The following is a 27564-nucleotide window of genomic DNA, read 5'->3' on the forward strand; positions in this document are numbered from 1 at the left end:
CTGATTACAATACATGACCTGACTATAGCAGTGATTTCCAACCTTAATGGAGCCAAGGAACATATTTAACAATTGAAAAATCTCACGGCACACCAACAAACAAAAATGTCACAAAAAGTGGATACATTAATGACTGTATTTACTTCCTGCCATCTAATAGAAGACCATTCATTCATCTGTCACTATGCCTCACTGGCATAAATAGATGAACAAAGATACATTATCTGTTGTAAATATAATTTTTTGAGCAATTAAGTACACAAGTATATACAGTAAATGAACAGGTCATTTAAATAGACACATTCCTCCATCATGTGATCGGATCGGTGATCGGTTATCATTTTTTTTAAACTCCCTGATCGGCCCAAAAAATCCTGATCGTGTGAAGTCGACTCACAACCATACAAAACAGATTAAGCTATTAACAACGCAATACTCCTGTTATGATCCAATCCGATTCACTTCAATTACAATGCAGTATGATTCATTTCAATCCATATGATTGATTTAATTTAGAATGTGACACAATTCACTACGTGATATGATATGACTAACTCCACTTAAGATGCAATTTCATTCAATTCACGTTACAGCCCCTGTGCCACAACTTAAACATGGTATGAGCAGGCCTAAGTTTAGATGGACTTTCTGGCAACAAGGTCTAGCGCATCTCCAAGGGCACACCGTTGCTGCGATGACACCGCCCACCTTGGCAAGTCTGCCAACGCACAGCGAGTCTTGGTCTTGCACAAAAATTAAAATATATCACTGAGAATAGAGCCCTCAGTAAACAAAATGGCACATACTCCGAGCGGAAGCCAAAGGACACAACCTTGCTGCGCAGATGGCTCTGCCAAATAGGCAAACACGCGCAGGCATGAATATCAAGAAGTGCACGTTTCGCAGTCTACGAAGATAGAGCATTTAATTTTCAATTTGCAATGCCAAATGATTCATGACAATTATGATTCATATAAAGCAACTTGGCGGCATGGTGGACAACTGGTTAGCACATCTGCCTCACGGTTCTGAGGACCCGGTATTAAATCCGGCCTCGCCCGTGGGGAATTAGCATATTCTCTCCGTGCCTACTTGGGTTTTCTCCGGGTACTCCGGTTTCCTCCCACATCCCCAAAATATGCACGGTAGGTTAATCGAATACTCTGAATTGCCCGTAGGTGTGAATGTGAGTGCGAATGGTTGTTTGTTTAGAAGTGCCCTGCGATTGGCTGGCAAGTTCAAGCTGTACCCTGCCTCTCGGCCACAGTTAGCTGGGATAGGCTCCAGCACGCCTGTGACCCTAGTGAGGAAACCGTAAGCAGTATGGAAAATGGATGGATGGATGGATGGATGGATAGATAAAACTACTCCTGATACGATACACTTTAATTACAACGCAGGTGTCAAACTCAAGGCCCGGGGTCCAGATCCAGCCCGCCACATTATTATATGTGGTCCGGAAAAGCAAATCATGTGCATCAATTTCTTCCATCCATCCATCCATTTTCTGAGCCGCTTCTCCTCACTAGGGTCACGGGCGTGCTGGAGCCTATCCCAGCTGTCATCGGGCAGGAGGCGGGGTACACCCTGCACTGGTTGCCAGCCAATCGCAGGGCACATACAAACAAACGACCATTCGCACTCACAGTTACACCTATGGGCAATTTAGAGTCCCATCCATCCATCCATCCATTTTCTGAGCCGCTTCTCCTCACTCGGGTCGCGGGCATGCTGGAGCCTATCCCAGCTGTCATCGGGCAGGAGGCGGGGTACACCCTGAACTGGTTGCCAGCCAATCGCAGGGCACATAGAAACAAACAACCATTCGCACTCACAGTCATGCCTACGGGCAATTTAGAATCTCCAATTAATGCATGTTTTTGGGATGTGGGAGGAAACCGGAGTGCTCGGAGAAAACCCACGCAGGCACGGGGAGAACATGCAAACTCCACACAGGCGGGGCCGGGGATTGAACCCGGGTCCTCAGAACTGTGAGGCTGACGCTCTAACCAGTTGGTTACCGTGCCGCCGCATCAATTTCATGTTTGTTGGTAAAATACCAAAATTGAAAATGTTTTTCACTTATTAACGTTGAGATATTGCAACCATTTTTGTGTTACCAATTCCTGTTTTAAAATAAACTGAATTATAGTTGAACAAATCTTTTTTTACTGGCTTGTAATTTCCAAACTAGTTATCCATCAATTCTGTACATGTAATAATATGAGGCAAGCATACTTTTATTATGGGTTCACAGGTTCATAGGGTTTAATGCCGCGCCCCCCGAGGGAAACCATAACTACGATGTGGCGCTCGACAAAAAATTTGTTTGACACCCCTGAATTACAAATAGATACAATCAGATTCACTCAAGTTTTTCAAATGCAAATCATCTCAATTGCTTATCGGTGTGATACAATTAGCTACTATTAAATTTGTTTTCCCCAAACTCTTGAGTGTTCAGTTTGCTATGCCAAATGATTCACTAGAATATTATTTATGTGATGCTACTCCTGATTCGATACACTCAAATTACAAATAGATGCAATCGGATTCCCTCCAATTATGATGTGATACGGTACTGTACAATTCACGCAGTTACAATTTTTTCCCCACACTCAATGTTCAATTACGATGCCAAACCTATTACAATGATGATTTAAATAAAGATACTCCTGATGTGTCCAATTACCAATATACTGCTGTTGATGTGTATGTGTGTTCTTGTTTCTAATATTGTTAAGTGCATTGGGATGCCTCAGTGTGACTTTGCGACATAAAAAAAACAAGGAACTTGAAACGAGATACAGTACGATTCACTCCAACTATGATGTGAGGCAAATCATATCAATTGTGATTGAGCATCCATCCATCCGTCCATTTTCCTCTGATTATCTGAGGTCAGGTCATTGGGGCAGCAGCCTCAGCAGGGAAGCCCAGACTTCCCTATTCCCAGCCGCTTCCTCCAGCTTCCTCCCAGGGGATCCCGAGGCGTTCCCAGGCCAGCCGAGAGACATAATCTCTCCAGCGTGTCCTGGGTCTTCCCCGGGGTCTCCTACCGGTGAGACATGCCCAGAACACCTCAACAGGGAGGCGTCCATGAGGCATTCTAAACAGATGCCAAGCCACCTCATCTGGCTCCTCTCAATGCGGAGGAGCAGCGGTTCTACTCTGAGTCCCTCCCAGATGACCGAGCTTCTCACCCTCTCTCTAAGGGAGAGCCCGGACACCCTGCAGAGGTAACTCATTTCGGTTGCTTGTATCCGGGATCTTGTTCTTGCGATCATGACCCACAGCTCGTGACCATAGTCACAAAAAAAGCAGAGATGCAATACTGAGGCCACCAAACCGGACAGAGCCCCTCTACGCCTCGGCTGCACCTAGAAATTCTGTCCATAAAAAGTTACGAACAGAATCGGTGACAAAGGGCAGCCTTGGCGGAGTCCAACCCTCACCGGAAATGAGTCCGACTTACTGCCGGCAATGCTGACCAAACTCTGACACCGGTTGTACAGGGATCGAACAGCCCGTATCAGCGGGTTCGGCACCCCATGCACCCGAAGCACCCCCCACAGGACTCCCCGAGGGACGCGCTCGAACACCTTCTCGAAGTCCACAAAACACATGTAGGCCATGCAGCCTCGAGGTCCCTGCAGAGGGTGGAGAGGTGGTCTACTGTTCTACGGCCAGGACGAAAACCACATTGATCCTCCTGAATCTGAGATTCGACTTCCCGATGGACGCTCCTCTCCAGCACCCCTGAATAGACCTTACCAGGAAGGCTGAGGAGTGTGAGCCCTCTGTAGTTGGAACACACCCACCACCACCCCAGTCTGCCAATCCAGAGGCACTGTCCGCGATGTCCACGTGATGTTGCAGAGGCGTGTCAACCAGGACAGCCCCACAACATCCAGAGCCTTAAGGAACTCCGGGCGAATCTCATCCACCCCCGGGGCCTTGCCATCAAGGAGCTTTTTAACCACATCGTTGACCTCAACCCCAGAAATAGGAGAGCCCGCTCCAGAGACCCCAGACTTCGCTTCCTCATGGGAAGGTGTGTCGGTAGAATTGAGGAGGTCTTCGAAGTATTCTTCCCACCGACTCACAACGTCCCGAGTCGAGGTCAGCAGTGCCCCATCCCCACTATACACAGTCCTGAGATGCCGGATGGTGGTCCAGAAGTTCCTCGAAGCCGTTCGGAAATCGTTCTCCATGGCCTCACCGAACTCCTCCCACGTCCGAGTTTTTGCCTCAGCAACCACCAAAGCCGCATTCCACTTGGCCAGCCGGTACCTATCAGCTGCCTAAGGAGTCACACAGGCCAAAAAGGCCCGATAGGACTCCTTCTTCAGCTTGACGGCATCCCTCACCACTGGTGTCCACCAACGTGTTCGGAAATTGCCGCCACAACAGGCACAGACTACCTTACGGCCACAGGTCCAGTCGGCCGCCTCGGCAATAGAGTCGCGGAACATGGTCCACTAATTTCCCCCGCCTTTCCCGAGATGTGGGTGAAGTTCTCCCGAGGTGGGAGTTGAAACTCCTTCTAACGGGATTCTGACAGACGTTCCCAGCAGACCCTCACAATACATTAGGGCCTGCCAGTGTGCAGACGAGTCCGACTATATCTAGTCGGAACTTCTCGACCTCGCACACCAGCTCGGGCTCCTTCCCTGCCAGATAGGTGACATTCCACGTCCCTGGAGCCAGCTTCTGCAGCCGGGGATCGGATCGCCAAGGTCCCTGCCTTTGGTCACCGCCCAGCTCAAAATAGGGGTTTTTGGAGCTGTGATTTTTCTGGTTCCTCACCTAGGACCTGTTTGCCATGGGTGACCCTGCCAGGGGCATAAAGCCCCAGACAACTTAGCTCCGAGGATCATTGGGACACAAAAACCCCTCCACCACGATAAGGTGACAGCTCAAGGAGGGGGTGATTGAGTAGTTAGTAGTAATTATAATTGACTCCAGATAAAAAATTTCCTCTATATTTCTGTTATTATGTTATTAAGATTATGATGCCAAATTAATTCATTAAAATTATGATTTTCAGTGGGTACGGACAGTATTCAGCCCCCTTAAATTTTTCACTCTTTGTTATATTGCAGCCATTTGCTAAAATCATTTAATTACATTTTTTTCCTCATTAATATACACACAGCACCCCATAATGAAAGAAAAAACAAAATTGTTGCAATTTTTGTAGATTTATTAAAAAAGAAAAACTTAAATATCACACAGCATTCAGACCCTTTGCTGTGACACTCATATTTAAATCGGGTGCTGTCCATTTCTTCTGATCATCCTTGAGATGGTTCTATACCTTCATTAGAGTCCAACTGTGTTTGATTATACTGATTGGACTTGATTAGGAAAAAACAACCATGCAATCTGTCTGGCTGTACAATTATTCATCCATACATGGATCTGCCTGACCATCATTTGGCTCATCTGTCCATCTATTTGTTGTTCTGCCTTTTTATTCATGAATATGTCCATCGATTTATGTATCTTTTTCATTCATTCATCTTTCTGTCCAGCCATCCATGCACACCTGTTCATCCATTTTTCTATCTGTGCCTTTTATTCATCCATCTGTCTAACCATCCATTCGCACATCTGTCAATCCATTTGTACTTCTGACCACCCATCCATTTACAGTGGATACGGAAAGTATTCGGACCCCCTTAAAATTTTCACTCTTTGTTATATTGCAGCCATTTGCTAAAATCATTTAAGTTAATTTTTTTACTCAATGTACACAAAGCACCCCATATTGACAGAAAAAAATGAATTGTTGAAATGTTTGCAGATTTATTAAAAAGAAAAACTGAAATATCACACAGCCATAAGTATTCAGACCCTTTGTTGTTTGTGTAACTCTGGTGCCGTCCATTTCTTCTGATTATCCTTGAGATGGTTGTACACCTTCATTGGAGTCCAGCTGTGTTTGATTATACTGATTGGTCTTGATTAGGAAAGCCACACACCTGTCTATATAAGACCTTACAGCTCACAGTGCATGTCAGAGCAAATGAGAATCATGAGGTCAAAGGAACTGCCTGAAGAGCTCAGAGACAAAATTGTGGCAATGCACAGATCTGGCCAAGGTTACAAAAATAATTCTGCTGCACTTAAGGTTCCTAAGAGCACATTGGCCTCCATAATCCTTAAATGAAAGACGTTTGGGACGATCAGAACCCTTCCTAAAGCTGGCCGTCCGGCCAAACTGAGCAATCAGGGGAGAAGAGCCTTGGTGAGTGAGGTAAAGAATAATCCAAAGATCACTGTGGCTGAGCTTCAGGGATGCAGTCGGGAGATGGGAGAAAGTTCGAGAAAGTCAACCTTCACTGGAGCCCTCCACCAGTCTGGGCTTTATGGCAGAGTGCCCAACGGAAGCCTCTCCTCAGTGCAAGACACATGAAAGCCCGCATGGAGTTTGGTAAAAAAACACCGGAAAGGCTCCAAGATGGTGAGAAATAAGATTCTCTGGTCTGATGAGACCAAGATGGAACTTTTTGGCCTTAATTCTGAGCGGTATGTGTGGAGAAAAAACAGGCACTGCTCATCACCTGTCCAATACAGTCCCAACAGTGAAGCATGGTAGTGGCAGCATCGTGCTGTGGGGGTGTTTTTCAGAAGCAGGGACAGGACGACTGGTTGCAATCGAAGGAAAGATGAATGCGGCCAAGTACAGGGATATCCTGGACAAAAACCTTTTCCAGAATGCTCAGGACCTCAGACTGTGCTGAAGGTTCACCTTCCAACAAGACAATGACACGAAGCACACAGCTAAAATAACAAAGGCGTGGCTTCAGAACAACTCTGTGACTGTTCTTGAATGGCCCAGCCAGAGCCCTGACTTAAACCCAATTGAGCATCCCTGGAGAGACCTGAAAATGGCTGTCCACCAACGTTAACCATCCAACCTGAACGAACAGGAGCAGATCTGCAAGGAGGAATGGCAGAGGATCCCCAAATCCAGGTGTACAAAACGTGTTGCATCATTCCCAAAAAGACTCGTGGCTGTATTAGCTCAAAAGGGTGCTTCTACTAAATACTGAGCAAAGGGTCTAAATACTTATGGTTGTGTGATATTTCAGTTTTTCTTTTTTAATAAATGTGCAAAACTTTCAACAATTCAGTTTTGTTTCTCTCAGTATGGGGTGCTGTGTATACATTATTGAGTCAAAAATTTAACTTAAAGGATTTTAGAAAATGGCTGCAATTTAACAAAGAGTGAAAAATTTAAGAGGGTCTGAATACTTTCCGTACCCACTGTATATAAAGGTACGCCTGATACGATACGATACACTCCAATTACAAATAGATACATTTGCAATGAAATATTATATCATTCGCTCCAATTACAGTATGGAGCAAATCATTCCAACTGCGTTTCAGTACAATACGATTCATTCAATTTACGATTCCCCCAGCCCCCACTAATGTGTCTACTCCGCCCACAGGTCATCGACTGCATCACGCAGGGCCGTGTGCTGGACCGGCCCCGCATTTGCCCCAAGGAGGTTTACGACATCATGCTAGGCTGCTGGCAGCGGGAGCCGCAGCAGCGACTGAACATCAAGGACATCCAGAAGGTCCTGTTCGCCATGGGGAAGGCCACGCCCGTCTACCTAGACATCCTGGGCTAGAGACCGATCCAGTACAGGAATAGCCAAACTGACCCCCTGCACCACTGTTGAGGAAAACCACCTACAATGTTTGGGAAGGACTTAAGTGCCTGCAACACTTTTGGATATAGTGGATAAAACATTTAAAAAAAAAACAAAAAAAAAACAACAACAAAAAATACGCACTTTTACATTTTGTTTACTTGCTGTACAGGTTTGAAGATATTTCTTTTTCCCTTGAAAAAAAAACAAACAAGTATTTGAGATTGACGACAGAAAAGGGCCACAGTTTGATAAGAAGAGTTAGAATCCCCCTTGGTATTTGGTTTTATGAATATATATCGAAATGTTACGTATATTTTATATTTATTTCTTCTCGTCGAGCTCCCGACAGGGCACCCCCCGCCCTGCCCGAGATGCCGCCGACCAAAACTGTTTAGACTTTTAAAAAGGATGGAAGCCTTACTTTGCACTCTGATTGGCTGGAATGGGATGCGGTTAACATGCAGCGGCGGCAGGAGGAGGAGAGGACCAATCAGACAAACAGACAAATCTATTTTAATTTAAAAAGGAAAAAAACAAAAAGAGAATGTACATATTGTAAAGTTCTACGTGTCAAAAGTTATGTTAACTTATTTTTTGCCAACTTTTAGTTTCCATTCCTTTTCTGACTGTGATCGGGTGGCTAACAGACACACGCCGCCTCACCACTCCACTCGCTTGGAATATACTGTAGCGTTCCTGCGGCCCATTCGTTCACACACACCAATGAGCTGTCATTTAGAGATGGAGAAAACAGGTTTTTTGAACAAGAGTAAGAACTTAGCTATTTTTAGTGTTAGGTGTTTTCCCCCCTTGCAAGGAAACTCACAGAGGAAATTTTGGCCTTTAATAATTCAACATTTTCTTTCTTTGCTTATGTTCTTTCTTGCCGGGAGTTAGCCGAGGCGCTCGCTATCATGTTCAAGAAGAAAGGCACCACTGTCAAGGGAGCCCCTCAAAAGAGCTCGGAAACAGGCTAAAGCATAAACAGTGAATTTATGCAAATAGCGATCACAGCGTCAGCAGTGTCAGGAGTTATTGTCTATATGTCTATACATTTCTGCCAGTAGGGGGTGATTCTGAATCTTTCCACCTCGTGGTCTTTGGCCAAAATGTGACCATGTGGACCTGAGTTACTGGAGTTAAGTGTCATGAAACTTCACAGCCAAACTCCGTCCAAATTGTCCTGACTTCCTGGGTCTTTTTTAGCATAGCCTCTTGAGACTTTTTTGTGGGTGTACTTGAGATAGACATGTCCACCAAATTGGCTTTTGGGTTTATTTTTTATTAGTTTTTTTGCTTTGACCTTAGGTGCGGACTTATTAGAGTTTCGTGTTTTACTGAGAGTTACCACACTCCACCCACAAGCAAGAACAAAAAAATCAAATCCCTCACAATTTAGCGTCGCCCATCTCTGAAGTATATGAAGTTCAAATTTGGTAGAAATCGTTCAAAATCTCTAGGACAAGCCAGTTGTTGAAGGACCCCCGAAAATGGCCAAACGTGATTTTTTTGGGGGATTACTCATGACAGACATGGCTACTACATTTCATACTGCGCGGTGAAACTGGCTTTGGTGGAGTGTTTTAGGGGAGGAAATGGGAGGCATCTATTTGAGGGATGCGTCTATTTCTTCAAATAAATTGAGACATGACAGCGATGCTAGCACTCTCTACCACACTTAGAAAGCACATTTAGCCTGAGCTCATGCCACGGAAGCAGATTTTCCCTTTTTCTTTTCAACTTTCTGCTGCATGCTGTGCCTTACTGCTGTGGAGTCAGAATTTACACTACAAAAGGTTAGGGATATTGAAATTTTAGGATGAACTTAAATTGCACTATAATCTTCGCAAGTGAACTTAGTTTCTCTAAACCTTTGAATGTACATCCAATTGGTTTTCGTACTTTTTGCACAATTTACTGTTCTCGAAGAAGCATGAGATTGCAGAGATTATATTACATTACATTTCTGGTTCAGTTAGAATTAAAATTTAAACAGTCCTCTTCATCATGCTGTTCACATTTTGACATCATGACACCAAGGTGACGCCTAGCAATTGATCAACAATATCCTGCCATTGGGAGCTTCAAACAGGATGTTCTCAGAAGGGAGTGTCCCTTAAATTTCAAGTGACATCAGCAGGTTGCAACAGATACAGAGAGACTCACAGAAAGGTGTAGAAGTGGACGTTCTTGGAAATTAAGAATAAAACAAATGCTGCAAATGTTGCTCTTATGCTCCTAGTGAGAGAATAGCAAGTTGTACAAAAACAAATAAAACATTGACCAGTTGGATGTATGCATTCAAATGTTTACAGAAAGTCTACTAAAGTTAACCTGTGAAGGTTATAGTACATTTTAGGTTTGTCTTGACATATCCCCTGAAAGTCCAATATGGGTGAGTTTTTGAGAGTAGTGTAAAAGTATAGGCCCCCTTCTCAAATTCTTATATTTTTGCATAGTTTCCACTATGTTTAACATTATCAAAAAAATGTAAATATCAGACATATATAACCCAACTTAACTTAAAATGTTGTTTTTAAATGGTGATTTCATTTTTTTAAGGAAAAAAAACAACAAACTTACCTGGCCCTGTGTGAAAAAGTAATGCCGCCCCTTATTAGATCATGAATGAATTGTGGCTAATCACAACTTTTGGTTAATTTTCACTGATCACACCCAAGCCTGATTACCTCCAGACCTGTTCAATCAAGAAATCACTAAAACACAACCTGTCTGACGAAATCAAGTCTGACAGAATATCTAAAAACGCTGCAACAAAATGGCACGATCGACAGAAATTCCAGAACAGTCGAGAAATAAAGAATTGACATCAGTCTGGAAAGAGTTACAAAGCCATTTCTAAAGCTTTAGGATTCCAGCGAACCATAGGGAGAGCCATTAACCTCAAATGGAGAAATTATGGAACGGTGGTGACTCTTTCTAGGAGTGGCCGACCTACAAAGATTACCCCATAGAAAATCCAGGAGGCCACAATGGAACTCAAGACAACTTCTAAAGAACTTGAGGCCTCCCTTGCCTCAGTTAAGGTCAGTGCTCATGACACAACAATAAGGAAGAGACTGGGCAAAAATGGCATCCATGACAGAGTTCCAAGGCAAAAACCACTGCTGACCAAACAGAACATAAAGGCTCATCTTACTTTTGTAAAAAAAAAAAAAAAAAACATCTGAATGATTTCCCAAACTTTTGGGAGAATATTATATGCACTGACGAGATGAAAATTGAGCTTTTCAGAAGGTGTGTGTCTCGTTACATCTGGTGTAAATGGAGCACAGCTTTTCAGAAAAAACATCATACCAACAGTCAAACGTGGTGGTAGTGTGACGGTCTTGGACAGCCTTGCTCCTCCTTCAGGACCTGGACAACTTGCTATGATTGATGGAACCATGAATTCAGCTCTTTAACAGAAAATCCTGAAGGAGAATGTTCAGCCATCAGTTTGTGAACTCACCACTTGGGTTCTGCAGCAGGATAACGATCCAAAACACACCAAGTCAACTTCCGAATGGCTAAAAAAAATAAAAAATAAATAAATAAAAAAAATCTAAGTTTTGGAGTGGCCTAGTCAAAGTCCAGACTAAAATCTGATTGAAATGCAGTGGCATGACCTTAAAAAAGGCCATTCATGCTTGAAAACCCTCATCTCTGCTGGATTCAAACAATTCTGCAAGGAAGAGTGAGACCAAATGTCTCAATAGAGATGTGAAAGACTCATTGCCAGTTATAGAAAACGCTTGATTTCAGTTGTTGCTGCCGAGGATGGCCCAACCACTTATTAGGTTTAGGGGGCCATTACTTTTTCACACTGGGCCAGGTAACTGAATATTTAGTTTTCCTTAATAAATGAAATCACCATTTAAAAACAGCATTTTAAGTTCACTCATTTTTTTGATGATCTTAAACATTAAAGTGGGGAAATTATGCAAAAATATAAGAATTTGAGAAGGGATCCAATACTTTTTCACGCCACTATAGGTTTGTTGCCAAAATTTGAAGAGGAAGTTAGCCACTTACAAACTTACCTAAGTCACCCCCGTGAGGCTGCTAGCCAGCAAGCTCCACCGGGACTCAACAAACCAGATTCGCGCTTAATTAGCTAACTTCAGACGAGCTGAAAGATATATACTTTTTCTTTTTATTTCAAGGTCGCTGCTTCAGCCTGTTTCCGATGAGGGAAAATGTTACAGTGCAAACCGAGCGTGTTTTTCTTTTTTCCGCTAACACGTAAATCTCAGTCTGCAACTGAACAGTATTTTATCTGGACCATCTCATCATCAAGAAAAACGTTGCTTATGCTTCACAATTCTTTTCTTTGCTCTTTTATCAGGGAGCTACACTTGTCGTCACACCCATGGCCTTTTGAGTGACGACAAGCTGATAAAAAGAGCTTCTTGTGCCTCAAGCAGGTACTTTATCCATCGAGCAGGGAGTAGCAAATTGTGACGCCTTTTTGATCATTTTCTCAGATTCATTTACATCTACATGCCCGCTTTAGTTCAGCTAACCACTTAGACATAAGGTCAAATGTGTATTAGGGCCAAGACGAAAAAAAAAGTGGTAAGTAAGTGGTCACATTAGGAGAATAAATGTATGTAATGTATTTTATTTTTATTTAATTTCTTTTTTTTTTTTTTTTTTTTAAGTAATTTCGTCATTTTAAAACTGTCCATGACAAGGTGTGTTGACTCTTAAAAACACTTCTGGCTGATGATCGAACAAACCGAATTTCATCGTTTGTAATACTCAAAATTCTGCTTGAAACATTTTGAAACATTCATTCAACATTCTGCTTGGAAAAATTGCTTTCCCATAAAAATAACAGCTGTATTTTCATAAATAGTGCAACTTTTTTTCTTAATACAGTGAACTTCTGCTATTGGCAGGGAAGAGGGACCTAGCCCTGCTTCAAATAGCAAAAATCTGCAACTAAAACTCAGCACAAAAACAACGAATAGGTGAGTTTTTCAGCAAGTAATGGAGGAGTCCATCCATCCATCCATTTTCTGTACCGCTTACCCTCACTAGGGTCGCGGGCGTGCTGGACCCTATCCCAGCTAACTTTGGGCGAGAGGCGGGGTACACCCTGAACCGGTCACCAACCAATCACAGCGCACATATAAACAAACCCAAATAGTTAATTTTGCAAATGGCAAACGCCAAATATGGGGGCGTTAACTGTAATACACTGATTTCACTCTATTAAAAATGTAATACTTTCTTGACAATCATGATTTTTTTCACCCCAAAATTTTCTCAAAACTAAAGTTTCTCTTTCAATTGTTTAAAATGTATTCTTCAAACTTTTTTTCATAAAACTATGGACTTCTTTGTCTCATAAATTTACATTTTTATTCCACAATATTTATTTTAAAAAATTACTTTCACGTAAAAATTATGGCTTTTGGGAATATTACAGCTTTTTTGCCCTTACAGTGGGTACGGAAAGTAGTCAGACCCCTTAAATTTTCACTCTATTTAATATTGCAGCCATTTCCTCCTTGCAGATCCTCTCCAGTTCTGTCAGGTTGGATGGTGAACGTTGGTGGGCAGCCATTTTCAGGTCTTTCCAGAGATGCTCAATTGGGTTTAAGTCGGGGCTCTGTCCGGGCCATTGAAAAAGAGTCACGGAGTTGTTCTGAAGCCACTCCTTCGGTATTTTAGCTGTGTGCTTAAGGTCATTGTCTTTTTTGAAGGTGAACCTTCGGCCCAGTCTGAGGTCCTGAGCACTCTGGAGAAGGTCTTCTTTCGTCCAGGATATCCCTTGACTTGGCCGCATTCATCTTGTCCATGCAGCTGAAAAACACAGCCACAGCATGATGCTGCCACCACCATGCTTCACTGTTGGCACTGTATTGGACAGGTAATAAGCAGTGCCTGGTTTTGTCCACACATGCCACTTAGAATTAAGGCCAACAATTTCTATCTTGGTCTCATCAGACCAGAGAATCTTATTTCTCACCATCTTGGAGTCCTTCAGGTGTTTTTTTTTTAGCAAACTCCATGCGGGGTTTCATGTGTCTTGCACTGAGGAGAGGCTTCCGTCGGGCCACTCTGCCATAAAGCCCCGACTGATGTCGGGCTGCAGTGATTTTTGACTTTGTAGAACTTTCTCCCATCTCCCGACTGAATCTCTGGAGCTCAGCCACAGTGATATTTGGCTTCTTCTTTAACTCTCTCACCATGGCTCTTCTCCCCCAATTGCTTAGTTTGGCCAGGCGGTCAGCTCTAGGAATGGTTCTGGTTGTCCCAAACGGCTTCCATTTCAGGATTGTAATAAATCAGCAAAAATGTCAACAATTACGTTTTTTTTCTGTCAATATGGTGTGCTGTGTGTACATTAATGAGGAAAAAAAAAGATCTTAAATAATTGTAACAAATGGCTTCAATATAACAAAGAGTGAAAATTTTAAGGGGGTCTGAAAACTTCCCGTACCCACTGTTTGTTCCAGTTTTATTCTCATAACACTGAAGGCTTTTTCTAACAATTTTAGACTTTATTCATCTAAAATTACGATTTTTGTTTTTTCTTGACAACTACTGTATTTTCATAAAAATGGTCTCCCTTTCTGGTAATTTTAGACTTAATTCTCATTAAATTAATAGTGTAATTTTTTCTTTGGTGTATCATGACTTCATTTTTGTAAAAGTAGGACTTGTTTTCTTATATCACGACTTTGTTATGGTTACATTATGATTTCCCCCCTCAATTGTGTACTCATAGCAATACAGTGACCTCCGCTGCCAATTTTCCTTCCTTCTTTCAGTGTCCTCTATTATTTGCTGAAACACATGCTGTTCTATGCCAGGTAAAAGCCAGGTCTCATTGGCACCATCTAGTAGGATCTTGATGCGCCACTGTTGAACTGAGGGGAGGAGCGTCATTCAGTCAGGCTATAGATTTGTGTAATAGTGCCTGTCTAAAAGTGCTTTACCAACATCTTGTGGCATCTCTAGACAATTAATAAACCTTTTTGAGTCAGTTATTCACTGATTTTTGCGGTAGGGCTCGGTCTCTATACGGCAGATTGCGGGGGTTCGCTGTACTACTGTATTACCTTTTGTTTTTTTTAAAGCGTCCCCTTTTCCTAATTTTGTACTTTATTCTCGTAAAATCCCTACTTTCTTAAAATGTAATCACTTTATTATCATCGTATTTTCGGGGGGGAAAAAAAGTGTATTTTTGGGATTTCTTTAAATGTTACAACTTTATTCTCGTAAACGTTTAGTAATTGTACGACTTCATAAGACTTAATTAATGCTATGAATCACATTATCATTTTCCTTACGCCATAGCCCCAATGGAGACTTATATGCATCTTTGAATTCAATTTCATGTGGACTAAACTCACAAAACAAGTCTTGGAATTTGGTGTTGCAGTTGTTTCCCTGTGGACTTTAGGGCATGGACAGCGAGTGTTGTGAGATATTTCAAGTACGGCGGGACAGCATCCATCCTCAGAAGGTTTTTGTGTATTCTCGTGGTGACCATCAAAGACATTCTGACACAGGTTGTGATCATTTGCAGGGTAAAACGCTTTCATGGTAAGTTCGTTCTTTTCACGGTTGAACTAATGGAACACTTTATATTTTTCTTTTTCTCCCCTCCTCGAGCAAAGCAAATGTTGGCTTCGTCTGACCATGTACTCATGTTACAGAATATAAAAATGTGGTATAAAAGCTGCGGTATATTAAGGTACTGGTATTCCATGATAGCTCTTTGTATTAATGTGACTCTCTCTCTTTAAGAAAATGTCTTAAAAAAAAAAACAACAACAATCAGATGAGATCCTTTTTCCCCTCATTTTGTCCTGTCTTATAAAGATGTGTGAATTGGACAAAAAGAATCCTCTCTGCTGCATCTAAATGTTTTACACACGTGTGGACAGAAGGATGTTCTTCCATGTGTCCCAAAAAAAAAAAGATTTTTATGATGCACAGACGCCTGGAAATTAAACAAATTAAACAAAACTTCAAAGAAAAACATCAAATTGGGAAACAAAAATGTCATACTGCCAAGCTGATTGAATTCAAATACTAATATTTGTTTACAAACTGACTTGAGGTTTACAGTTGTCCCGCTGCTCAGCCTGGCTTTTCAAGTTACTTTAATTTCTTTAACTTTTAATATGTGCACTTATTTAATCAAATACAATGTTAATAACTTATTTGATTAATTAAATAATTGTATTTAAAGACATCGCTCGAATCAGGAACCCTGTTATTTTTTAGTGTTACCAGACCCATTTTCTAATAAATGTAATCAATTTCATTTTTAATTGCTGTAATGATTAAATGTTTGATAAGTGTAATAATTTTGTGTATTTTTATTTCATCTCTAAATTCAATTTAAAGGCATTATCCCAGAAATTTAGCTCCAAACAAGAATGCTATTGATTTTGAGTGATATTGGGCCCAGTTTTCAATATGTGCAATGAGAATCTACTTATACATTTGAAAATTAAATTTAGAATTAACATTTAGTATTTATCTTGAAATTTAACTGGAAACAAGAATTCTAAATTTGAGTGATGTAAAACAATTTCATTCATGCATTTTCCATACCGCTTATCCTCACAATCCCAGCCAACTCTGGGCGAGGGTACACCCCGAATTGGTCGCCAGCCAATCGCCCGGCACATATAAACAAACAACCATTCGCACTCACATTCATACCCACGGCCAATTTAGAGTCGTCAATCAATCTACCATGCATTTGTTTGGGATGTGGGAGGAAACCGGCGTACCCGGAGAAAACCCACCCAGGCACAGGGAGAACATGCAAACTCCACACAGGCGGGGCCAGGATTTGAACCCGGGTCCTCAGAACTGTGAGGCAGATGTGCTTACCAGTCTCCAACCACGCCGCCTCGTCCGCCATAAAACTATTTAAAATCTAAATTTAATGAATTGCATTTTTTCATTGACAGAATAATTTTATGTAAAATGTTTTTAGAATTAATTTAATTGAATGTTTAGTTAACATAGTTTATTTTTAGGGAATTTTCCCCCTGAAATTAAACTTCGAACAAGAATCCTATTGATTTCTAGCATTATCTGACCCAAAATGGGAGAGGCATTCTAGGTTGTTTTTTTTAAAGACTGTTCCTTGTGGGGGCTGTTTTTCAACCAGCATTCCAATGTCCATCAACAATCCCTATTGATTTTTAATGTTATCCGACACAACCTGCTTGTCTACGAGGAACCCTCTTGATTTTGAGTGGAGTCCAACCCATGATGTATGAACTACATCAGAATCAAAATCATCTTTATTCGCCAAGTATGTCAGAAAAACAAGGAATTTGTCTCCGGTAGTTGGAGCCGCTCTAGTATGACAACAGACAGAGAATACTTTTGAGACAGAAAGACATTGAGAAAAAAAAACAACAGTCACTGAACAATAAAAGGTTGCTAGTAATCTGGTAATGCCGGGACAATTTTTTGGTCCCATGCAGACTGGTTTGTGTATCTTCCTTATTCGGTGCATTTCTTAGTCTGTCAGAGCAACAACCCAATTGATTTTAAACCCTATCTCACAAAGGAAGTCTGTGGTAGCTGTTGTTTCAAAACTAGTACAGTTCTATTCTAAGAACCATATTGATTTTGCATAGCTGATCCAAGTCTTTTCATCACTGACCTTTCTTAACATGTATGTTGGCCTAATTTTTTTTCACCCATCCATCCACCCAGTTTCTGCACCACTTATCCTATTGTTGAAATCACTTTTAGCATGTGAAGCGCATATAACGAATAACATAATGAAATTAAATGTTGGCAGTTAGCTAGTTGGGTCCAATCAACATGAAGACAAGCTGATGTATAACCAATTGCCTGCTAAAATGAACAGGACAACCTGTGTGTGTGTGTGTGTGTGTGTGTGTGTGTGTGTGTGTGCGTGCATATGCGTGTGCGTGTGCGTGATTGATGGGTTTTTCGGTCTCATAATTTCCTGATTTGAAATAGTCTCATTCCAAACCGTCAGCTCCAACGTACAGTACAGTATGCTTCATTTTAGACACCCCTTACTCATGTGGCTATTAATATTAACATTTGTTATGGGGTTTTCAAGTTAAGGTTAGTGTTTAAAATTCAAGTTTCACACCAGTGTTCGGGTTTAAAATTAGGGTGTCAACACTAGGGTTGGCCATTGTTTGATTCGGGTCCCGATTCCGGTTCCTCATTTCGATTCCTGTTCCAAACGATTCTCGATTCTGCTTGTTTCCGGGGGCTGGGTCAAAAAAGTTTGCTTGGTTTAAATAAAGGGTGTCCAAATTATGAACATCCATTTTCTTAGCAGCCCGCAGCAGAGAGTAAAATTAACATTTGACTTGGGGTTCTTTATGACCAGTATCAATATAAAACCTATGAACTAAAAGGTAATGTGTGTGGAACTAACCCAATTGACCTAATAGCTGAGGTTCGGAGCGGGAGTTAGCACGTCAGACTTCAGCACATCGTGAAAGCCTCCTTTGCGCAATATAATCTCATGCAAGTGTTGCACTGAGGCGATTGGTCATTAGTTTTAACAAAGTTAAGAAACACTTTTGTTCGCCGCCACCGTTGGGCACAAGCACATCTTCATGTGCACTCTTCTTCGTTGGTTTTCGCCACTCTCTTCTTGTGGATCGGCGGACTGTAGGCATTGAAACTGGGAACCGAAATGTTTTAATTTGAACGATTCCGGGAGAACTGGAATGTTAGTCCTGGTTCCAATCGGTTCTCGATTATTGATGCCCAACCCTAATCAAGACCCAGTAGTGTTTCAAACAAGGAATTGTTTTTTTTTATGAGGTTTCAAAACATGGTTAGGGTTTCAAATTTTGGTTTCAAGCCAGGGTTAGTGCTTTAAATTAGACTTTAAAAACAGAGTGAGGTATTCAAATTATGGTTTCAAGTCCAGGTTAGGGTTTCAAACAGGTTAAGGCGTTTTCACACCACACTTGCTCAGTGTGAAAGATCGATGGGGCAGCGCACAAGGATGACAGCGCCCCAGTGCAACCTTGCCCATATTTGGAAGTGCTGACGGAGCAGCCTTAAAGGAAGTAACGGGGCATTGCCACCCCTGGTAGACGAGTCGCCAGCACCTTGACAATATGTGTTTGTCACTGTTGCAAAAGAAAGCCTTGACTCTGCTTTTGTCAGGACGATGAGTATACGAGCAGCAGCAAAAAAAGGGAAAGGGTGCATCTCATATTAATGGCACGGCACAAACGTTGATGCTTGTTCGTGAGCTACAGTTCCACAACGAGCGCTTTGAGGTGTATTTCAGGCTGAACAGGGAGCAGTTTGAAAGCCTCCTCCAGAGGTGTCTCAGTATATCTTTTTTGTCTCGTCACTGGGACGCCGCATTTATCATGACTTTCTCCATTTTCCGCTTGCCATTTACAATACAAGTCCACCAAAACCGCACTGAGAAATCACACCGCCAGCCCCTCTTCTATTGGAAGCGCTTTCTGACGTCAATGTGATGCTGCTCTCCAATAGAACATTTTTTAAATTTGGGGCACGTCGCCGTCACAACAACCGCCTTCCGCTCGCATCGCAACACGCCTCGACACGTTATTTCGTGGTCCCGCCTACTCAGCACATACGCAATGAATGGGAAAGTCAACAGCACGTTGTGGTGTGAAAAGGTCTTGAGACTTCCAAGTTAGGGTAGAGGTTCATAACAGGGTTTCAATAAAGGGTTAAGGTTTTAAGGCAGAGTTATGGATTCCAACTCCGGTTTGAATTAGGGATAGGGTTTCAAGTTAGGGTTAATGTTTCAAATGCGGGTTTAAAGCCAAGTTTATGGTTTCAAGTAAGTGTTGGGGCTTTAAACTAGGGTTTCAAATCAGGATTATGGCTTCAAACAAGGGTTACTGTTTCAAATGAAATTTAGGGTTTCAAGCCACCATTTGAAACTTAAGTGACAGTTTCAAATCAGGGTTTAATGAAGTTAATGTTACACACTAGGTTTAGGATTTAAAACCAGGGTTAGGGTTTCAAACGGGATTCGGTTTTCAAATTAGGGTTTGAAGTCCAGGTAACGTTGTCAAGTCATGAGAGGTATTCAAATTCTGGTTTCAAGCAAGGTTTAACTTTTAAAACAAAGGTTTGGGTTTTAAATCAGGGTTAGGGTTATAAACGGTTTTAAAATGGGATTTCAAATTAATTTCAAGACAGGGATATTGAATTTTCTGGGGAAGGGTAGTTGTCTTTTTCTTCAGACGATTGTAAAAATACCATGTGACACTCTGCCCTCATGACTTCCTCTAGCTTTTATTATTTGAACAGGTTCGCTACTTTCTATTTAACTCTCTTAAACATCAAAGAACAAAAGTAGATTACTTCACATGTTGGTGTTGATAAATTCCAGCATAGAATCTGTGGAGTCTCCTGAGGCTGTCAGTCCTGGATAGAGTGACTGGGGTCTCCATTAACGTGAAAATGGAGACGCGCTTTGGTGGCCAGGGATTTGAGGTCACTTAACGCTGTGTTATGATACACTACTGGAATTGTTTATCGATTCACAATTACTTACTGCGCTCTGTGTGTGTGTGGTTGCGGTTTTGTCTCAAGTGTCCACTCTGTTGCCGCTGGTGTGAACCGATGGACTCTAAAACACAACAAACGTTTGCACGCTGAACACAAACAACACACAGCAGAGGTTCATTAACATTAGGTAAATTGGAGCATGTTTGTACACATCCAGGTTAGAAATGGGCATAAACCAGTGGAGCCAGTGTTAGTGTTTCAAAATAGGGTTTACAGATAGGGTAGATGTTTCAGAGGTGGGTTCGAAGTTTGGGTTTGTTTTTCAAAATAGCAGAATTAGTTTCAAGTCGGTGTTAGGTTTAAAGCCTTGGTTGGGGTTTCAAACAAGGTTTTGACTTTCAAATTGGGGGTTTTAAACAAGGGTTAGGATTTTAAATTAGGGTTTCAGGCTCGGGTTAGGGTTTCAAATTGGGGTTTGAAGGCAAAGTTAGACTTTCAAGTCAGGCTTAGGGTTTCAAATTAGGGTTTGAAGCTAGGGTTAGGTTTTCAAGTTACGGTATCAGACCTAGGTTATGGTTTTAAACTAGGTTTGGGATTTCAAATAAGGATTTCAAGCCCACATGAGGTTGAAGCCAGGTTTAGGATTTGACATTAAGGTTTAAGACTTGGGTTAGGGTTTCAAAGAAGGGTTGCCGTTTCAAATTAGGGTTTGCAGCAGTGGTTCCCAAAAAAGGGTTGGGGCTTCACATTTGCGGTCTTAGATAGTATTTGAGTTTCAAACAAAGGTCAGGGTTTCAAAATAGGTTTTCCAATGTAATTTACAGTTTCAAATTAGGCGTTCAAGCCAGGCTTAGGGTTTCAAGTTAGGGTATCAAAGAGCTTTCTGGGTTCAAATTAGGTTTTGAAGCTAATGTTAGGGTTTCAAATTAGGTTTTCTATCCAGGGTTATGATCTTCTGCTTGGTTTGTAGTATCAAACAAGGGTTACGGTTTTTAAATTAGGGTTGGAAACCTTGGTTGTGGTTTCAATTGAGGTTTGGATGCCAAGGTTGAGAGTTCAGCACAGGGTTAGGGTTTCAAGTTCTGGTTTAAAGACAAGGCTACGGTTTGAAAGAGTTTAAAGTCAGAGTTAAGGATTCCAGTTAGGATTCTTAATAAATGAGCGGTGGAAGTCACAGGATTTGGCATATGATTTACTCAGTCAGTCAGTGTTTGAAGAAGAGGAGCTGAAGGAAGACTCTTCCTCCATGCTAATGCTAATGTGCTAGGCCAGGGCATGCTGAATAAGCAATGAAGGCAAAGAGACAGCACTGTGGCCTGACTTTGTCTCCTAAGCCTCTTTACATAATTCAAAATACGCGCGCTCTCTGTCATGTTCATGCTTATTTTGACAAGAAGCCACTCTTGTTTTGCTCTCAAAGTAAAAGTTGATTTTTATTTTTTAATGTGAAGTCAGAGGGCGAGGAAAGTAGAAGACGTCTGGAAGGATGCACAACATGTAACACTGTGAATACCAAAGACTGCAAATTGTGCAAAATAGTCAATTTCAATGGTTTTCAACAGGAACCTGGACAGGACAGGTAGTTAAAGGTGTAAAAGAGTCCGTGTTAGGGAAGAGGTTTGAGGTTAGGGTCAGGTTTAAGCATTATGAGTTAGGGTTTGGGAGTATAGGGTGTAGAATTAGGTTTAGGGGTGGTTCAATCATTAGGTTGTTTTGTGGTGATGAGTTACAAGTAGGGTAAGGACAAGTGTTTCAATAATAATTCCAGCAATACAATAAAAATAACAGAACATAAAACTTCAATTTAAGTTGCAAAAGATATGGGAAGATGTTAAAGTGAATAAGCAGTCCAGAATATGTATGTCTTGAGTTTGGATTTGAAGAGGTTTAATGAGTCTGTGTTTCGGAGTTCAGGTGTTCCAAAGATGGGAGGTAGGGCAGCTGGAGGCTCTGTCACCCACGGTGGACAGACTGGCAGAAGGAACGGGGAGGTGGATGGAGGACGAAGATCTGAGAGAGCGGGAAGGTATGAACATGAAACAGGGCAGCGGGATATGGCGGTGCAAGGTTATTGATGGCCTTGAAGGTGCAGATCAGTATTTTATACTGTATGTGGTATTGGACAGGGAGCCAGTGGAATTGTCACAGGGCTGGAGTGATCTGGTGAGTGAAGGGGGCGTTGTGGTAATAAGGATGGCAGAGTTCTGGAGAAGCTGTAGTTTTTGCAGGGACTTTGTGGGGGAGATCAAATAGGAGAGTTGCAATAATCCAGGCGGGACGTGACGGGGCTATGAACAAGGACAGCAGCAGTGGGGGGGGTGAGGGATGGATGGAGGCGATCGCAAGTGAAACTATGCAGGCCAGGTGATGGTGTTGAGGATGACACCCCCCAGACTCTTAACCTGAGGACAGGGGGAAATGGAGGAATTAGTGTAATGGGAAAACTCTCAGTTTTGGTGTGCATGGACTTGCTATCTATTGAGTAGGATTTCTGTTTTATCACTGTTGTGTTGTAGAAAGTTGGATGAGACCCACTGTTTGAATTCAAACAAGTAGTCAGTAAGGGAGGAAGGAGTAAGAGTGGCGGTTGTTTTGGTGGAGAGGTAGAGCTGGGTGTCATCAGTGTAACAGTGAAAGTATAAATTACATTTATGGAAAATATTGCGAGTGGCACGGTGAATGACTGGTTAGCACATCTGCCTCACAGTTCTGAGGACCCTGGTTCAAATCCGGCCTCACCTGTGTGGAGTTTGTGTGTTCTCCCTGTGCTTGCGTGGGTTTTATCCGAGTACTCCGGTTTCCTCCCACATCCCAAAAACATGCATGCGAGGTTAATTGAAGACTAAATTGCCCGTGGGTGTGAATGTGAGTGTGAATAGTTATTTGTTTGTTTGTGCCCTGTTTGTGATTGGCTGGCGACCAGTGCAGGATGTACCCTGCCTCTCGCCCAGAATCACTAAGGATAGGCTCCTGCACACCCGCGACCCTAGTGAGGATAAGCGGTACGGTTTGGGTTAGGTTGAACTGTTGTCCAAAGAGGAAGCTCCAGCCAAGTTTTGGAAACTTTCTGCTATGTTGGCTATTGGAGTGACTTTCAAGTGGATGTCTTCTGGGTGCACGACGCCTGAGCGTGCGCCCTTGACCCTCATCACCCGGCACACATACAAACAGACAGACACACTTTGTCATATTTGAGTTATGGTTTGCCGAAGCACAGTTTTTGTGTCAGATGTCTGCTTGGTGTGAATTCAACAGACCTCTCGCCCTTTGTGCTGCACTGTGATTGGACAGTGTGCATCCCGGGTGTGTGGCTTTGCTTCATTTCTATTCTATTTGTAGACATGCAGGTTGTACAGTTGGTATGCTGTTGGCTTCCTTACGATTACGGCAATCCTCTTCCCAGCCCTAATCCTGGGAACATTTACTATGTGGCTGATAAGAACATGCTCAGTTCTCTCTTTTGTCAGCAATAAGCATAAGCACCTTCCTCACCTGCAACTCATTCAACAACAGCTTCTCAAATGCTTTGAACTCAGGTGAGCTGCAAAAACATCCACACAATTGCTGTCCTGTATGAGGTGAAAGGTCATACTAATCCTTTGCACTCTAAATGACATTCAACATGATAGGACAATGAGGGCCTAATTTACTAAAGCACATTTCTGCTCTCAAAACCTGGCGCAAACGTCATTGCGGATGTAAAAGCTGATCTACTTACTGGATGCACCCAGGATTGCACCTGCCAAACTTGCGTCTGGGTCATTTTAGCGCACTGCTTCAATTGCTGGTGGCCTCTTCCAGAGGAGTTTTTCAGGTTGGCTGGCTCAAGTTTTAAATGCAGTGTTTTGCAGGATGGCAGATACATCCAATTCCCACAGATTTGGGATGAGTCAGATCAAACAAAACATGACTGTTATGCAGTTGTGCGCTGCCCTGAACTTATTACATATTTTTTGTGCAACTTGTTCCCCCCTGAGACAGGCAGCTTATATAGCCAATTTGTAATCAGACAAATCCTCTGAATGTGCAAACTGTGTATATCAAAGGGGTCATAACAAATGTTGCATCAAAATATACAGGGTTAGTTTTTGTCTTCATTCCATGACTTTATGATTCATTTTGCGAGTTTTGTTCCCAACATTTTCATCGTAAAACGCATAAAAGCTACCTAAAGTGAAAAAAAAAAAAGGGGGGGGGCATCCTCCACCACTTTAAGCCTGTAGCCAATTACACCACAGTCTTAGGCCCGACACCCACCGAATGTGACTAAAATGGACCATTGCAAAAATATTTTAGTTGGTGATTGACACCTACACAGATGCGCTGCAATGGATAAACTGTAAAGAATGGTTTTAAGAATCCACATAAAGTACACTGCATTGTATATATATTTTCTGAATAACAAAAAAAAAAAAGTCACAATTGCCAATGAAGAAGCAGATCGCTAAGAAGGAAGAAAACCAGTGAGAATAAAGGAGAGAGAGTGTGGATATTGTCAGAGGCTGTTGACAGTGATCAATCACCCCATTCACTGACTGCACCAAGGACAGAGACTCGCAACAATCTGCTTTCTAGCCACAGGTAATTTTGAAATGTTAGTGTAGTATAGTAAGTATTGTTATATATATATATATATATATATATATATAACCCCCTGACATTTTTCACTCTTTGTTAAATTGCAGCCATTTGCTAAAATCATTTGTTAATTTTTTCCTCATTAATGTACACACAGCACCCCATATTGACAGAAAAAAAACATAATTGTTGAAATTTTTGCAGCTTTATTAAAAAAGAAAAGCTGAAATATCACACAGCCGTAAGTATTCAGACTCTTTGCTCAGTATTTAGCAGAAGCACCATTTTGAGCTAATACAGCCATGAGTCTTTTTGGGAATGATGCAACACTTTTTTCACACCTGGATTTGGGGATCCTCTGCCATTCCTCCTTGCAGAACCTCTCCAGTTCTGTCAGGTAGGATGGTGAACGTTGGTGGGCAGCCATTTTCAGGTCTCTCCACAGATGCTCAATTGGGTTTAAGTCAGGGCTCTGGCTGGGCCATTTAAGAACAGTCACAGAGTTGTTCTGAAGCGACTCCTTCGTTATTTTAGCTGTGTGTCCTTGTCTCGTTGAAAGGTGAACCTTTGGCCCAGTCTGAGGTCCTGAGCACTCTGGAGAAGGTTTTCGTCCATGATATCCCTGTACTTGGCCGCATTCATCTTTCCTTCGATTGCAACCAGTCTCACTGTCCCTGCAGCTGAAAAACACCCCCACACATGATGCTGCCACCACCATGCTTCACTGTTGGGACTGTATTGGACTGGTGATGAGCGGAGCCTGGTTTTCTCCACACATAACACTTAGAATTAAGGCCAACAATTTGGTCTTGTTCTCATCAGACCTAAAGAATCTTATTTCTCACCATCTTGGAAACTCCATGCGGGTTTTCATATGTCTTGCATTGAGGAGACGCTTCCGCCGGGCCACTCTGCCATAAAGCACCCAACTGGGGGAGGGCTGCAGTGATGGTTGACTTTCTAGAACTTTCTCCCATCTCCTGACTGCATCTCTATAGCTCAGCCACAGTGATCTTTTGGTTCTTCTTTACCTCTCTCACCAAGGCTCTTCTCCCCCAATTGCTCAGTTTGGCTGGACGGCCAGCTCTCGGAAGGGTTCTGGTCATCCCAAATGTCTTCCATTTTAGGATTATGGAGGCTACTGTGCTCTTAGGAACCTTAAGTGCAGCAGAAATGTTTTTGGAACCTTGGCCAGATGTGTGCCTTGCCACAATTCTGTCTCTGGGGTCTTCAGGCAGTTAATTTGACCTTATGATTCTCATTTGCTCTGACATGCACTCTGAGCTGTAAGGTCTTATATAGACAGGTGTGTGGCTTTCCTAATCAAGTCCAATCAGTATAATCAAACACAGCTGGACTCCAATTAAGGTTGTGGATGTCATGAACGGAACAGAGGATGGGACCCAATAATGCACGACTCCAAAACAAATGGACAGTTTCAAAAAGAGAGGTTTAATATACAGGCAGAGGTCGGTACACAGGCAGGCAATCCAAAAAAGGCAACAGTATCCAAAAACTTGAGGCAAAAAGGCGAGGTCGATAATCGGAACAGGGTCTAGTCTTACTGTGAGTCTGTGACGTGCAAAAATGGAATGCTGGAACGCGACAACAAGGTACAACGAACTGGCGACGAGAAAGAATGAGACACGAGGTTAAATGCAAGGGGTAATTAGGGTGAACGAGGCACAGGTGGTGAAGATGCTCTCAGGAGCAGGTGTGTATGAAACAGGGGGAAGACATAAAACGGAACACACACCCATGACATTGGAACCATCTCCAGGGTGATCAGAAGAAATGGCACCAGAGTTAAGTATCTGTGTCACAGCAAAGGGTCTGAATACTTATGGCTGTGTAATATTTCAGTTTTTCTTTTTTAACAAATCTGCAAAGATTTCAACAATTCTGTTTTTTCTGTCAATATGGCATGCTGTGTGTACATTAATGAGGAAAAAAATTTACTTAAATGATTTTAGCAAATGGCTGCAATATAACAGTGAAAAATTTATACACTTGTACACTCACTAAATTACTGACTCACTGACTAACTCACTAATTAACAAACTGACTAACAGATTGACTGACTAACTCACTAAGTTAATGACAAATTTACCCACTCAAGTACTACTTCATTGACTATTTATCAAAACTCATGAAACTCATCAGCACCTCATAGTGGTCCTTTCTCACTTTCGATGGGTCTGCCTGTTATCGTTTTGTCACAGAATAACAAGATGTTATCTGGTTTGTGTCTGTATTGTCTATTTTTACAGAACTGTCCATGTCAAACATCCATCAACATCGAGTGTTAACTAGCCATGCGCACCACGTCTCATGTCCTTTTTGACGGACTACATCTCGGCACTCAAGCTCATTTCATGGATGCATTTGACCTTTACCGATAACACCCTGCTTCAAGGGCTCCATCAATATAGTGAGCGACGAGGGGCTACATCAATTTACCACACTATTGGTTCCGTCAGAGGCCCTCGCGTCACGGAAAGGTTTTATGTTAGCCTGATGCTAAAGAGAGGTGGAATTACACATTAATGTAAGATGAATAGGATAATGAATATGCAATTAACATTCACGCCCACTATAAATGCGGGGCAATGTTAAGCCACACGCGCTTAATTAGCGCACCAGGCTAATGTGCCACTTTTAATTGCATCCGTGCAGCTAAGTGCGCTTATAATGGCACCTGCTAGCTGCCATGTTGCAGTTGCATGTGCAGACAGGCTCGAGTCCAGTGATTTTCAACCTTTATGGAGCCAAGGCACATATTTTACAATACAAAAATCTCATAGCACACCAACAA

The 27564-nt window shown here is 42.1% G+C and overlaps 1 protein-coding gene across 1 annotated transcript in view; it reads left to right on the forward strand.

The window, feature by feature from the left end:
• Positions 1-13668, forward strand: part of ntrk3b (neurotrophic tyrosine kinase, receptor, type 3b) — a 342714-nt gene extending 329046 nt beyond the window's left edge. Inside the window, exon 17 of the mRNA XM_061669747.1 lies at positions 7467-13668. Coding sequence (XP_061525731.1) covers positions 7467-7652 — 186 coding nt within the window. The 3' untranslated portion in view covers positions 7653-13668. The remainder of the gene's footprint in view (positions 1-7466) is intronic.
• The last annotated feature ends 13896 nt before the right edge of the window (positions 13669-27564 follow it).

This window comes from Phycodurus eques, chromosome 2 (assembly GCF_024500275.1).
Source record: "Phycodurus eques isolate BA_2022a chromosome 2, UOR_Pequ_1.1, whole genome shotgun sequence".
In the NCBI taxonomy this organism is placed as follows: domain Eukaryota; kingdom Metazoa; phylum Chordata; class Actinopteri; order Syngnathiformes; family Syngnathidae; genus Phycodurus; species Phycodurus eques.